The 16474-nt window shown below is 40.9% G+C and overlaps 1 protein-coding gene across 2 annotated transcripts in view; it reads left to right on the top strand.

Annotated features, from left to right (window-relative positions):
* Nucleotides 1-13608, top strand: part of NTMT2 (N-terminal Xaa-Pro-Lys N-methyltransferase 2) — a 404223-nt gene extending 390615 nt beyond the window's left edge. For both annotated transcript variants that reach the window (XM_044302318.1, XM_044302319.1), the window contains 2 exons: nucleotides 124-373; nucleotides 13170-13608. In XM_044302318.1, coding sequence (XP_044158253.1) covers nucleotides 124-373; nucleotides 13170-13426 — 507 coding nt within the window. In that variant the 3' untranslated portion in view covers nucleotides 13427-13608. The remainder of the gene's footprint in view (nucleotides 1-123; nucleotides 374-13169) is intronic.
* The last annotated feature ends 2866 nt before the right edge of the window (nucleotides 13609-16474 follow it).

The following is a 16474-nucleotide window of genomic DNA, read 5'->3' as shown; positions in this document are numbered from 1 at the left end:
CTTATATACTATGTTACTACGTTACTATGATTTTTGCCCATTATAAAAGGCCTTATGAATATGGTAATACCTCCATGTATACTTATGTAATAAAATAACCTCAGCATTTTTATTTCTATATAGGGTCCAGGAAAAGCTGGGACTGACTTTGCACTTGATTGTGGCTCAGGGATTGGAAGAGTGAGCAAACATGTTCTCTTACAATTTTTTAATAACATCGAGCTGGTCGATATGACAGAGTCTTTCTTAGAAGAAGCCCAAAACTATTTGGAAGAGGATGCAGATCGAGTGGAAACACTTTATTGCTACTGTTTACAAGACTTTACTCCCCCTGCTAGGAAGTATGATGTAATTTGGATGCAGTGGGTTTCAGGTTGGTGTAATATCCATATTTTGTACCGAATAGCCTATGTAATATAAAGGTTCACTATTTTGGATGGTACTGTGAAAAACAATTTGCTTTGCTCTGTTTTCTCCATTTGCTTTAGCTACTTTCACATCTGCACTTTTCCTTTCCGGTATTGAGATCCGTCTTAGGAACAGAGTGCACTATAATGCATTAAGTTCCATTTGGTTGTGTTCCCATGCCGGGCAGAAAAACACTGCAAGCAGCATTTTTGAGTACGTCATTTGATGCAGAGCAAGGCTGATGTGGCATGAAACACAATGTAAGTTAATGGTGCCAGATCCTTTTTCTCAGACACAAAAGAAAAAGTATCCGGTGCTCATTTACTTACAATGGTTTTAGTGCCGGATCCATCATGGCTATTTAATAGATAATACAACTGGATCCATTCATAACAGATGCAGCCGTTTGTATTATCATGGCGGAATCGTTTTTGCTGATCCATGATGTATCCAACAAAAACGTAGATGTGAAAGTAGCTTTATTCTTCCCACCTGAGAGAAAATAAATTGATGTACAGTGCTGACCATAATTATTTATACCCCTGGCAAATTTTGACTTAAAGTTACTTTTATTCAACCAGCAAGTAATTTTTTGACAGGAAATCACATAGGTGTCTCTCAAAAGATAATACGATGACGTACAAGAGGCATTATTGTGGAATAAAAACATTTCTCAGCTTTTTTTACATTTGAGCAAAAAAATACAAGATGTTCCGCACTGTGGAAAATCTCAGAGGACGTGTGCTGGCCAGGAGGCTAGTTAGAGAGGTGAAAAAGAATCCAAGGATCACCACCAAGGCCATCCTGGTGCTCTGCTATCGGCAATCTGGGCTCTGCTGATGGCAATGTCTCAAGGCAGACAATCCAATGGACACTGCACACTGCTGGGTTCCACTTCTCCAGATAAGGCACACAAAAGCTTGCTTGGCCTTTGCAAAAGCTCATCTGGACAAAGAAGAAGACTTCTGGTCTTCTGTGTTATGGTCAGATGAAACGAAAAGCCTTCAACCCAAAGAACACCATCCCCACTGTCAAACATGGTGGTGGGAACCTAATGCTTTGGGGATGTTTTTCAGCCAATGGACCAGGGAACCTAATCACAGTAAACGGCACCATGAAAAAAGAGTAATACATGAGGATTCTCAATGACAACATCAGGCAGTATGCAGAGAAACTTGGCCTTGGTCACCAGTGGACATTTCAGCATGACAATAACTGAAATGACAGCATGACAATGATAATGACACACAGCAAAAGTGGTGAAGAAATGGTTAGCAGACAACATTAACGTTTTGGAGTGGCCCAGCCAGAGTCCAGACTTGAATCCAATTGAGAATCTGTGGAGGGAGCTAAACATCAGGGTGATGGCAAGAAGACCCTCCAACCTGAAAGATTTGGAGCTCATTGCTAAAGATGAATAGGGAAAAATACCTGTGGAGACATGCATAAAGCTGGTCTGCAATTATAGGAAGCATTTGATTGCTGTAATAGGCAATAAAGGCTTTTCTATTGATTATTGAGAAGGGTATGAATAATTTTGGACTGGACACTTTTTGCTCAAATGTAAATAAAAGCTGAGAAATGTTTTTTTCCACAATAATGCCTCTTGTACATCGTCTTATTATCTTTTGGGAGACACCTATGTCATTTCCCGTCAAAAAATTACTTGCTGGTTGAATAAAAGTAACTGTAAGTAAAAATTTGCCAGGGGTATGAATAATTATGGGCAGCACTGTATACTCAATTAAATATCATAGCATATTAAAACATATTTTCCATGCAAATGTTAAAAATGATCTATTGAAGAGTTTTGACATTTACTTACATATTATTGTACCAACTTGTCTTCAAAGGATACCACAATCTATTGAGCTGAAAGCTGCAGATCATGCATACTCAACACTTTTCACACTGCTAGGTTTAAGAGTAATAATCTTTTATTCACTTCAGAACAACCAACAAAAATAGTTTTCTGCCGTGCTTGTTAGGAAAGGACCCCAGTCTCTGCAGTAGTATGGAATAATAGTAGAGAATAGGGATGAGCAAACCCGGACCGCACCATACCTCCCAACTTTTGAAAATCAGAAAGAGGGACAGTATGTGTGAGGCGTATCACGGCAGTGATAATTACTGTCTCAACTGCAGCATCTGCGGATTGGTTAGGTGAGTATAAGTTCCTTTATTTTTTTATAGCATTTGCATTCCTTGGGGCAATTTTTTTTCTTGCACTCAGGGATGTACCGCCAATGAGGCAAGGTGAGGCAATTGCCTCAAGCAGCACTAGGTAGGGGCAAAAGGGGGCAGAAAGGACATGGGCAATGCACTCATCTGTACATGATCAACTGCATCGCTGTACTCAGGACAGCAAAACAGTTGACTGCTGTGATGGGGCACGGGAGCAATATCTCCATGGCCCACCATTTGCTCGAATAGGCTTTAGTAGCCTATCAGAGGCCGGTGTCATCATTATCGTGCTGCCTGAGCAGGGCTGCATAGAGCTCAGGGCACAGACTAGAAGAGCTCTGCATCACTGACAGCAGAATGGAGGTAAGTATTTGAGTTTATTATTTTTATTTGACACCATGCTTATGGCCATAATAGGGGGGAGGGGCTCATTATTTTGTGACTGGAGAAAGCACTATGGGGATATTGCAGCTGTAAAAAAGTGCATTTTTGCGCTAGCACACTTTATAAGGGGGCCACTATGGGGACATTCCACTATGCGGACATTCTTTCTACTTGAGGTACTAAAGGGGGTTAGTTTTTTGTACTGACAGATGTTATTAGTGAGCATTCTTTGTACTTGCACATAAGAGGGCATAAGAGGGGGACTGTTTCTGCAGTATAGTATTGGGGAGATCACAGTATTCGGGGAGTCTTAATTTTCATCTGACTAACTGTAACAGAATATTTAATCAGTCTGTTAATTGTGTTGGTGACATAAATTTTTGGGTTTCATAACAACGCATTTTCATTTGTCTTACTGTAATAGGAGAGTAAATCAGTCTCTTAATCGTGTCAGTGACACAAACCAATATTTTGGGATTCATCAAACTTCCTTTGCATCCGTCTAACTGTGATAGGAGAGTAAATCAGTCTGTTAATTGCATCACTGACATTTTAGCGTTCAATACACCGCCTTTCAATCCGTCTTACTGTAATAGCAGAGTAAATCAGTCTGTAAATTGCGTTGGTGACATAAAGTAATTTTTTGGGGTTCATCACATCACCTTTGTATCCATCTTACTGTAATAGCAGAATAAATTGATCTGTTAATTGTGTCGGTGACACAAAGCAATTTTTTTTATAACACCGCATTTTCATCCATCTAACTGTAATAGGAGATTTAATCAGTCTGTTAATTGACAGTTAGTGACACAAAGCAATTTTGTCTATTGGTGACACAAAGCAATTTTTGGGGGGTTCATCACACCACCATTGCATCCGTCTAACTGTAATAGCAGAGCAAATCATTCAGTTAACTGTGTCGGTAACATAGAATAATTTTTTGGGGTTCATCACACTGCCTTTCCATCCGGCTTACTGTAGCAGCAGAGTAAATCAGTCTGTGAAGTGTGTCGGTGACATAAAGCAATAAAATTTTTTTTTTTTTATAACACTGCATTTTCATCCATCTAACTGTAATAGGAGATTTAATCAGTCTGTTAATTGTGTCGTGACACAAGTCAATATTTTATTTTAATAAAATTGCATTTTGATCTGTCTAACTGTAATAGGATATTTAATCAGTCTGTTAATTGTGTGGGTAACACAAGGCAATTTTGGGGTTTCATAACAACACATTTTTATCCATCTAAATGTAATAGGAGATTTATTCAGTCTGTTAATTGCGTCAGTGACACAAAGCTATTTTTCGGTTTTATAACACTGCATTTTCATCTGTCTAACTGTGATAGGAGATTTAATCAGTCTGTTAATTGTGTCGGTGACACAAAACAATTTTTGGGTTTCATAACACCGCATTTTCATCTGTCTTACGGAGAGTAAATCAGTCTGTTAATTGTGTCGCCAACGTAAAAATTTCTTTGGGGGGGGGGGTTTATAACCCCTCCTTTGCATCCGTCTGACTGTAATAGCAGAGTAAATCAGTCTGTAAATTGTGTCTGTGACACAAAGCAATTTTTGGGTTTCATAACACTGCATTTTAATCTGTCTAACTGTAATAGGAAAATTCAATTAGTCTGTTAATTGTGTCAATGACACAATTTCATTTTTGGGTTTCATAATAACGCATCTTCATCGGTCTAAATGTTATAGGAGATTTAATCAGTCTGTTATTTGTGTCGGTGACATAAAGCAATTTTTGTGTTTCATAACACTGCATTTCCATCCGTCCGGCTGTAATAGGAGATTTAATCAGTCTGTTAATTGTGTGGGTAACACAAGGCAATTTTTGTGTTTCATAACACCGCATTTTTATCCGTCTAAATGTAATAGGAGATGTATTCCGTCTGTTAATTGTGTCGGTGACACAAAGCTATTTTTGGGTTTCATAACACCGCATTTTCATCTGTCTAACTGTAATAGGAGAGTAAATCAGTCTGTTAATTGTGTTGGTGACATAAAATTATTTTTTGGGGTTCATCACACCGCCTTTGCATCTGTCTTACTGTAATAGCAGAGTAAATCAGTCTGTTAATTATGCCGGTGACACAAAGCAATTTTTGGGTTTCATAACACTGCATTTGCATTTTCATCCGTCTTACTGTAATAGGAGAGTAAATCAGTCTGTTTATTGTGTTGTTGACACAAAGCAATTTAGGGGGTTTATCACCCCGCCTTTGCATCCTTCTTACTGTAAAAGCAGAGTAAATCAGTCTGTTAATTGTGCCGGTGACATAAAGCAATTTTTGTGTTTCATAACACTGAATTTTCATCCGTCTAACTGTAATAGGATATTTAATCAGTCTGTTAATTGTGTGGGTAATACAAGGCAATTTTTGGGTTTCATAACACCGCATTTTTATCCGTCTAAATGTAATCAGATAATTAATCGGTCTGTTAATTGTTAACCAGGCTGCACATCCAGGGTGTAGACATCGACCTCTAACAATCTACACGCGATCCCGGCCAGGGGGGTGACTTGCCCCAGGTGTCTTGAGTTTATCCTGGTGGTGACCCCCCCCCCCCCCCCCCCCCCCCCCCCCCCGGTGAAGTGAGTAGATTATTAATAATATTATTGTTATTTTCAAAATTATGATTTTATCATTTTAACATATTCAATCTCTTTTAATATATTCTATTTTATATACATCTTCATTTTATTGTTGCATCATTTGGTATCTTACTTTTACAAACCTGCTTGTCCCAAGCGCCTGTGGATGGTGCCACTTTGCAACTTCACATATATTATTTTTACCTTTTGCTTTGTCATGTGTGAGATTGGTGCTCAATTTCGTTTTTACAGTAACTGGTGTGACACCTGGGGTGGGTCCCCTCCCCTCGTGTTCCACCCATTACTGATTTACTACCACTATCAGTGAAGCAAGCCATCATTAGGCTGAAAAAATAAAACAAACCCATCAGAGAGATAGCAAAAACATTAGGCGGGGCCAAAACAACTGTTTGGAACATTCTTAAAAAGAAGGAATGCAACGGTAAGCTCAGCAACACCAAATGACCCGGAAGACCACTGAAAACAACTGTGGTGGATGACAAAATAATTTTTTGCCCTGGTGAAGAAAACACCCTTTACAACAGTTGGCCAGTTCTAGAACACTCTCCAGGAGGTAGGTGTATGTGTGTCAACAATCAAGAGAAGATTTCACAAGAGTGAAATCATTTTTATTTATAAAAAAATACAAAATTTACCTTTTTTTAAAAAAAATAATTCAAATTTCCAAGTTTCAATTTCTCTACTTCTATAATACATAGTAATACCTACAAAAATAGTTATTACTTTACATTCCCCATATGTCTACTTCATGTTTGTATCAATTTGGGAAAGATATTTTATTTTTGGGGGATGTTACAAGGCTTAGAAGTTTAGAAGAGAATCTTTAAATTTTTCTGAAATTTTCAAAAACCCACTTTTTAGAGACCAGTTTAGGTCTGAAGTCACTTTGTGAGGCTTACATAACAGAAACCACCCAATGACCCCATTCTAGAAACTACACCCCTCAAGGTATTCAAAACTGATTTTAAAAATGTTGTTAACCCTTTAGGTGTTCCACAAGAGTTAATGGCAAATGGTGATAACATTTCAGATTTTTTATTTTTTGGGGGGCAAAATTTTTCCAGTAACAAAGCAAGGGTTAACAGCCAAACAAAATGCTATATTTATTGCCTCGATTCTGTAGTTTGCAGAAACACCCCATATGTAGCCGTAAACTACTGTACTGGCACATAGTAGGGCGTAGAGGGGAAGGTGCTCCGTATGGATTTTGGAAGGTAGCTTTTGCTAGACTGGTTTATTTACACCATGTCCCATTTGAAGCCCCCCTGATGCACCCCTAGAGTACAAACTCCATTTAATTGACCCCATCTAAGAAACTACACCCCTCAAGGTATTCAAAACTGATTTTGCAAACTTTGTTAACCCTTTAGGTGTTGCACAAGAGTTATTGGCAAATGGAGCCGAAATTTGAGAATTTAAATTTTTGGGCAAATTTTCCATTTTAATCCCATTTTTACAGTAACAAAGCAAGGGTTAACAGCCAAACAAAATGCTACATTTATTGCCCCGATTCTGTAGTTTGCAGAAACAACCCATATGTGGCCGTAAACCACTGTACTGGCACACAGTAGGGCATAGAGGGAAAGGTGCGCCGTATGGTTTTTGGAAGGCAGATTTTGCTGGACTGGTTTATTTACACCATGTCCCATTTGAAGCCCCCCTGATGCACCCCTAGAGTACAAACTCCATAAAATTGACCCCATCTAAGAAACTACACCCTCAAGGTATTCAAAACTGATTTTGCAAACTTTGTTAACCCTTTAGGTGTTGCACAAGAGTTATTGGCAAATGGAGCCGAAATTTGAGAATTTAAATTTTTGGGCAAATTTTCCTTTTTAATCAATTTTTTTCCAGTAACAAAGCAAGGGTTAACAGCCAAACAAAATGCTATATTTATTGCCTCGATTATGTAGTTTGCAGAAACACCCCATATGTGGTCGTAAACTACTGCACTGGCACACAGTAGGGCGTAGAGGGAAAGGTGCGCCGTATGGTTTTTGGAAGGCAGATTTTGCTGGACTGGTTTATTTACACCATGTCCTATTTGAAGCCCCCTGATGCACCCCTAGAGTACAAACTCCATAAAATTGACCCCATCTAAGAAACTACACCCCTCAAGGTATTCAAAACTGATTTAGTAAACTTTGTTAACCCTTTAGGTGTTGCACAAGAGTTATTGGCAAATGGAGCCGAAATTTGAGAATTAATTTTTTTGGGCAAATTCTTAATTTCTAATCCCTTTTTTACAGTAACAAAGCAAGGGTTAACAGCCAAACAAAATGCTACATTTATTGCCCCGATTCTGTAGTTTGCAGAAACACCCCATATGTGGCCGTAAACTACTGTACGGGCACACGGCAGGGCACAGAAGAAAAGGAATGCCATACTGTTTTTGGAAGGCAGATTTTGCTAGACAGTTTTTTTGGACACCATGTCCCATTTGAAGCCCCTCTGATGCACCTCTAGAGTAGAAACTCCAAAAAAGTGACCCTATTTCAGAAATTACGGAATAGGGTGGAAGTTTTGTTGGTACTAGTTTAGGGTACATAGGATTTTTGGTTGCTCTATATTTCACTTTTTGTGAGGCAAGGTAACAAGAAATTGCTTTTTTGGCACCATTTTTTTGTTATTTACAACATTCATCTGACAGGTTAGATCATGTGATATTTTTATAGAGAAGGTTGTCACAAATGCGGCAATACCTAATATGTATACAATTTATTTATTTATGTAAGTTTTACACAATGATTTCATTTTTGAAACAAAAAAAAAATCATGTTTTAGTGTCTCCTAAGTCTGAAAGCCATAGTTTTTTTCAGTTTTGGGGCAATTATTTTAGGTAGGGTCTCATTTTTTGTGGGATGAGATGACGGTTTGATTGGCACTATTTTTGGGTGCATATGACTTTTTGATCGCTTGCTATTACACTTTTTGTGATGTAAGATGACAAAAAATGGCTTTTTTACACTTTTTTTTTTTTTACGGTGTTCATATGAGGGGTTAGGTCGATATTTTATATGATTTTTATAGAGCCGGTCGATACGGACGCGGCAATATTTAATATGTATACTTTTTTTATTTATGTACATTTTACACAATTATTTCATTTTTTAAACAAAAAAAACATGTTTTAGTGTTTCCAAAGAGCCATACTTTTTTCAGTTTTTGGGCGATTATCTTGGGTAGAGTATGATTTTTGCGGGATGAGATGACGGTTTGATTGGTACTATGTTGGCGTACATGCAACTTTTTTTTTTATTACCTTTTTTGGGAAATAAGGTGGTGTCACGGAAGGTGTACAAGAAACTAGAAGACACAAAATGAATATCCGACTCACTGGATCCAAAACTAAGGAACAAAAGGGGGAGCCCTGCATCAGACCTGGCTCTCTCCCCGACTGCTCAGCCTATGCGAAAATCCCAATGGTAGATGATCGCATATCCTCGTACCTCGACTGTATAACACCTGAACACCCTATAATAGTGAGGGGACATGGCCACCGGCTCCCTACACTTGATACAGAGGGAGTCAGGGTCACCTTGGATCCAGCAAACAGAAAAACACAAATGAGTGAACAAAACTTATCTGTAGAAGACTCAGAAGTAGGATCAGCATGCACACACTCCAGGAAGGAATATAAACCGCAAACTGAAGCAGTCTGGGAAGGGATTTAAAGGGATGCAATCAGTGCAACTACATGACAGCTGAGAGAGGCTAACGAGATGAGAAAATGAAAGCAAAACAAAGGGAAGCTCAAGGAGGAGGTTCTGAAAGGCATCTGTCAGAGCTTCTCAGATGTCTGGTGGTGACAGTACCCCTCCTTCTACGAGTGGACTCCGGACACTTAGAGCCCACCTTCTCAGGATGGGACCTATGGAAAGCCCTGATGAGACGAGTGGCCTTAATGTCTGTCACTGGGACCCACATCCTCTCCTCAGGACCATAACCCTCCCAATGAACGAGGTACTGGAGAGAACCGCGGACAACACGAGAATCCACAATCCTAGAGACCTGAAATTCAAGATTACCATCAACCACAATCGGAGGAGGAGGCAAAGACAAGGGTACAATGGGTTGGACATAAGGTTTTAATAAGGAACATTTTGGATCTTCCAAGTCTGAGGAAGATCAAGATGGTAGGCAACAGGATTGATGACGGACAAGATTTTGTAAGGCCCAATAAACTTAGGACCCAACTTCCAGGAGGGAACCTTCAATTTGATATTCTTAGTAGACAACCACACCAGATCACCAACATTCAGGTCCGGACCAGGCACACGTCTCTTATCCGCCACACACTTATATCTCTCACTCATGCTCTTTAGATTATCCTGAATCTTTTGCCAAATAGATGACAACGACGAGGAGAATCTGTCCTCATCAGGTAAACCAGAAGACCCCTCTCCAGAGAATGTCCCAAACTGCAGATGAAACCCATATGCACCAAAAAATGGTGACTTATCAGAGGACTCCTGACGACGGTTATTTAAAGCAAACTCAGCAAGGGACAAAAAAGAACACCAATCCTCCTGATTCTCTGCCACAAAACTGCGCAGATATGTCTCCAGATTCTGATTGACGCGCTTTGTCTGGCCATTCGACTGCGGGTGGAAAGCCAAAGAGAATGACAACCGAACCCCCAAGTGAGAACAGAAAGCCTTCCAGAATCTGGAAACAAACTGCGTGCCCCTATCAGAGACTATGTCTGAAGGAATACCATGCAATTTGACAATGTGATCAATAAATGCCTGCGCCAGCGTCTTAGCATTGGGCAAGCCAGGAAAAGGGATGAAATGCACCATTTTACTAAAACAGTCCACCACTACCAGAATCACAGTCTTCCCCGAGGAACGAGGCAGGTCCGTAATGAAGTCCATAGACAGATGTGTCCAAGGACGGGAAGGAATGGGTAAGGGAAGGAGAAGACCTGATGGCCGTGAACGAGGAACTTTGGCACGAGCGCAGGTCTCGCAGGCTGCCACAAAACCCTCAACCGACTTACGAAGCGCCGGCCACCAGAATCTCCGAGCGATGAGATCCACTGTGGCTCTTGCCCCCGGGTGCCGAGCAAGGTCAATATCGTGGTGTTCCTTAAAAATCTTGTGTCTTAAAGCGAGAGGCACAAACAACCTTCCAGGAGGACAAAGATCAGGAGCCTCTGACTGGGCTACCTGAACCTCTGCCTCCAATTTAGGATAAAGAGCAGAGACCACCACACCTTCAGCCAAAATGGGACCCGGGTCTTCAAAATTCCCACCTCCCGGAAAACAACGTGACAGGGCATCCGCCTTCACATTCTTAACCCCAGGGCGGAACATGACAACAAAATTAAACCTGGTAAAGAACAAAGACCATCGGGCCTGTCTCAGGTTCAGACGCTTGGCTGACTCCAAGTAGGCCAGATTTTTATGGTCAGTAAACACGGTAATAGGGTGTCTGGCTCCCTCTAGCCAATGGCGCCATTCCTCAAAAGCCAACTTGATGGCCAACAACTCCCTATCTCCCACATCGTAATTTCACAGACAAGACCGCACCCACACCCACCTCAGAAGCATCAACCTCAACTATGAAGGGTAGAGAAATATCAGGTTGTACCAAGATGGGAGCGGAAGCGAAACTCACCTTAGTAACATAGTAGTAACATAGTACATAAGGCCGAAAAAAGACATTTGTCCATCCAGTTCGACCTGTCATCCTGCAAGTTGATCCAGAGGAAGGTTTTTCTTTTAATCTCTTTATTACTCTCAAAAGACTGTCTGAATCTCCTAGAGGGACAAACATTTGCCAAATGATTTATACCCCCACAACAGAAAAAAACCTTCCTATGAGGACTGAATCTTCCACTGTCAGAGGCAATTAAACCGAGCTGCATGAGCTCCTGCTCAGAAGGGATTGAGAGCGACTGAGACCCCTGTGCACTGAATGAGACCGCCGCAATGTCCTGGGACTGAGTATGACAGGAAGGAGAGATCTCTCCTCTCTCTCTAAGATGCCTGTCAATATGAATGGCCCGAGACATGGCAGAGTCCAAGGAGGTAGGTCTCTCATGAAAGGCAAATGCATCTTTCAATCCCTCTTAAAGACCATGGCAAAATTGACTTCGGAGTGCAGCATCATTCCAACCAGTATTAGCTGCCCATCTCCAAAATTCTGAGCAGTATATCTCTGCGGATTGTTTACCCTGACATAAAAGATGTAGTCTAGACTCAGCCAGAGCAATACGATCCGGATGATCATATATCTAACCCAAGGCTAAAAAGAATTCATCCACTGAACAGAGGGGATGTGCCCCCACCGGCAGCGAAAAGGCCCAGGACTGAGCGTTACCCCTGAGCAGCGAGATGATGATCCCCACCCTCCGTTCGTCATCACCAGAGGAATGGGGAAGTAGGCGAAAATGGAGTTTGCAAGCCTCTCTAAAACGAACAAAATTCTCACTACCCCCGGAGAACGTATCCGGGAGCGAGATCTTAGGCTCAGAACAAACTCCATTAACGCAAGCTGAACCGGTCACCTGAAACTGAGAAAGAGTCTTATGGAGATCTGCTACCTCCAGATCTGCTACCTCGCAATGTTACAGCAGCAGGAGGAGGGGGGAGGGAGGGAGGGAGAGCAGGAGACTTTCACAGCGATGTTACAGAGGGAGGAGGGAGGGAGAGAGAGCAGGAGGCTTTCACAGCGATGTTACAGCAGGAGAGCTGGAGGCATCACAGAAGATTATGAGGCGGCGCTGGGCACAAACGGCAGTGGGTGCGGGCGGCCGCTTGGATCCATTTACATCCCCTTGGGCACCTTATTTTTATGACTGACAGGTTAGTAATAGCGTATTTTTAGCAAAATGAGCCTACAGATTACATTTATAAGACCACATTAGGAATGGCTAAAGCTCCCTGAACATAACCATATTTTTATCTGGAGGGGGTGAAACCTGGTGACAGAATCCCTTTAATCCAATTGAGCATGCATTGGGAGGCATATATGCAAACTGTTGTAATTCCTACACCGTTCACCTGATTTGGATGTAAATACCCTCAAATTAAAGCTGAAAGTCTGCAGTTAAAGCACATCTTGTTTGTTTCATTTCAAATCCATTGTGGTGGTTTATAGAGCCAAAAATGTTAAAATTGTGTTGATGTCCCAATATTTATGGACCTGACTGTATATGCAAAACACAATATATAACAAAAATGTGTATCCTATGAGACCGCAAAATGTCATATATCAATTCAGGCCAATCAGAGCACTTTTGATTCATGCAGCATAGATTCATCCACAAGACAAATGTTTTGAAAAATTCTATGAATCAAACAGTACGAATTTCAAGACGTTCACTCTATATGTTGCAATTTTTTATTGGAGGTATACATCAGGAGTCTTTCCAATGTAAACCTCTGTATGTAGGCTGTGTAATGTGATGTGAGGTGTTTTATAGTGAGCAGTCGAATTACTGGTCTCAGCAGTGTTACTATAAGGGAAGCTCTTCATTAGTTATGTTATTAGTTATATTACTAGTTATACTACTCTATAATTTTTGCATGTTTTTCCTTTTTTTCTTTATCTTAAGGTTACCTGACCGACAAGGATCTCCTGACATTTCTGCTTCGCTGCAAAAATGGTTTAAAAAATAATGGGATTATTATTCTGAAAGATAATGTAGCAAGGGAAGGCTGCAGACTTGATCCAACTGACAGCAGTGTGATTAGAGACATTCATATACTAAAAAGCATAATTGAGAAGACTGGAATGTCAATTATTGCAATGGAAAGACAACAGGGTTTTCCAGATGTGTGTGTACCTATCTGGATGATTGCCATACAGTAAAAATATTTTTTTCTTGTGCTTCACAGCAGCAATTTATTAGGTAAATAAATATTCATGGATATTCCAGACATGTAGAAATAAAAAAGAAAATAAGAAAACATAATGTGCAAGACAGGAAGGTGATCCTAAAGGACATTATGTATAGTAATGTAATTATAATAATATAAATCATTATAAGATGATTTAGTGTGCATTTCCATATATATTTATAACATGCTAAATAATTCCTTCCATCCTCAGCACTCAATCATAGATCCTGTGTTAAGTCTTAGGGTCCATTCACACGTCCGTTGTTTCTTTCCTGATCTGTTCCGTTTTTTGCGGAACAGATCTGGACCAGATCTGGACCCATTCATTTTCAATGGGTCCTGAAAAAAAATCAGACATTGTGCTGTCCGATTTCTTTCAGGACCCACTGAAAATGAATGGGTCCAGATCTGGTCCAGATTTGTTCCGCAAAAAACGGAACAGATCAGGAAAGCAACAACGGACTTGTGAATGGACCTTTAAAGGGACTCTCTCACCAGTAACATCCCAGTAATCACCAGTAACCTCCCTATGCACCTGTTTTTCTTTTGTTGACCTGAGTTATAATACATTTTCCTAATATAGTTATGTTATATTTTCCTAATATTAGCATTAGCAATTAGGCATTTGGTGCAACAAGAGCATCACTGTTGCTCTTGCTACACCCAAGCTGTGCTCCTTTCTGTGGTCAGCCCCTCCCTCGCTACTTTGCTACTGTCCTGCCCTGTGAATCGGAGCAGAAAGGGAGGGGCTGGCCACAGATAGGAGTGGAACTTGAGAGCAACAAGAACTATAGTGATGCCCATGTTGCACCAAATTTCAAATTAGCATATTAGGCAGAGAATTTTAAAAAGTGTCAGACAACTATCCGGCGCTGCAGGCATAAAGATCAGTCCTTGAGATGAATAAGATTCTTTTTATTAAAGTCAACGCGTTTCAAGGGCGAAGTGCCCCCTTCGTCAGGACAATATACAGAATAGAGATTCACTTGTATAGGGGATATTTAAAACGCAATTTTGGCGGGTTAAACTGGGGGAGGTTCAAAGTTGGGGTGGGTGTGTTTAGTATAATGAGGCTAATTGCTGATATCCTTTAGCGATCAGTGGCAAATGATGTTAGGTGTCTGACACTTTCTGTGGTGTGCAGGCTGGATAGCGCAGAGTCAAGCGCTCCATGACATGATTAAATACATTGTTTCATCAGTAGTAGGTTTCGTAGTATACATAATGATACATTTAATGTTACATTGTCTAGTTGGAAATAAGGCATTTCCTGGTGCTTATAATGGTGTGTTTGCAGCGCTGCTACTCACTGCGGGACCGCAGTGAACATTATTCCTCCACATAGAGCTGTATGTGTCCCTGGCTCCCCGCTTTCGCTATGCAGCGGTTCACCTCCACATAGAGCTGTATTATATATGAATTAGCATATTAGGAACAGGTATCACAACTCAGGAAGGGAGTAGAGATGGGCAAAGTTTTTAAAGATTTGATTTGGATGGTTTGACGACTTTAAAAAAAAAACTATTTGATTAAAATCAAATTTATTCATTAAAAATCAGCAATTTCTCAGCTGCAGAGAACCTGTGCATTCCAGAAACAGATCGCTAGTCCACTGTGGTAGTGAAACAGTTAATGTGCATCAGTATGACAGGAAGTTGACACATTTCAATCTATGAATCAGTTCACTTATTTGGTCAGTTACAGGGCCAAAACTGAGCAAATAACTCGAGTGAACTCAGCCTTACAGGTCAATGTTAGCTTCAGGTATAAAGAACCATGCAGTGGCCCTAAATTGTACTATAGAGTGAAAGAGAGCACTCCTTTTACACAGTCAGCTGATTCCACAAAGATTGCTACAGAACCTGTTCTGGTACACACTAATACAAGTAGTGGGCCCCTGACAGAGTGGAGACTCTGTCAGCAGTAAGTTTGTGTTGACGTCACAGTTTATTTTTCCATTCTTCTGATCCGTCATAAGTAGGGTTAAGCAGACACCTGGATGTTTGGGCTCAACGGGTTCGGACGAACTTCAGAAAACAGTTTGAGTTCGGGACCCGAACTTGACCCCGAACCCGAACCCCATTGAAGTCAATGGGGACCCGAACTTTTGAACACTAAAATGGCTGTAAAAATGTAATGGAAAGGGCTATAGGGCTGCAAATGGCATCAAAATGTGGTTAAGAGCATGGCAAGGGCTCTGCAAACAAATGTGGATAGGGAAATTACTAAATAACATAAAATACATAAAAATAAAAAACTATAATCTTGATCTAGGAGGACCAGGTACATATGGAGTAGGAGGTTGAGGAGGCGGTGGATGTGGCGGTGGAGGAGGAGGTAGCCTACACTGTTTTTGGTTTTACATTTTTATTTTAAAAATTTGGGTACACCCCTAAACATTGGGAAATATAACCTGTGATAAGCCCCTCTAGTCATGCTAAACACATGTTCAGACAATACACTGGCTGCAGGGCAGGCCAGCACCTCCAAGGTGTAAAGGGCAAGCTCAGGCCATGTGCCCAATTTGGAGATCCAGAAGTTGCAGGGGCTGACCCCTGTCAGTCAGTTTGCGTAGGCGTGTGCACACTTACTGCCCCACCATGTCGCACATCCCCGTGATGTTCACTATTCAATTTGATATCTGCTCTATCAAACTTTCGATGTTCTTTTATGCGCCTACCATGGTGATTACGGGTGGCGGGGAATCAGGGTTCCAGGCCGAAGAGGGAGCGTGAGAAAAAGAGATCAAATTTAAGGGAGGATCAAATTGAAGTTGAAATATGGGAGAAATTATTAAATGATAAAAGTGTGACATCTTTTCAAAGTTTAACCACTTACCGCTAAGCTAACGTCGAAAGGCGTCATCTCCGCGGCGCTCCCAGGCTACGCTAACGCCGATTGGCGTCATCTCGCGTGAGCCGAGATTTCCTGTGAACGCACGCACACAGGAGCGCGCGTTCACAGGAACGCATAGTGCACAAGTTCATCTGCAGCCTGCCGGCCGCGATCATTGGCTGGC

The sequence above is a fragment of the Bufo gargarizans genome, chromosome 7 (assembly GCF_014858855.1).
Source record: "Bufo gargarizans isolate SCDJY-AF-19 chromosome 7, ASM1485885v1, whole genome shotgun sequence".
Lineage (NCBI taxonomy): Eukaryota > Metazoa > Chordata > Amphibia > Anura > Bufonidae > Bufo > Bufo gargarizans.
Note: the sequence above shows the minus strand (reverse complement) of the source record. Positions and strands in the feature narration are given on the sequence as shown.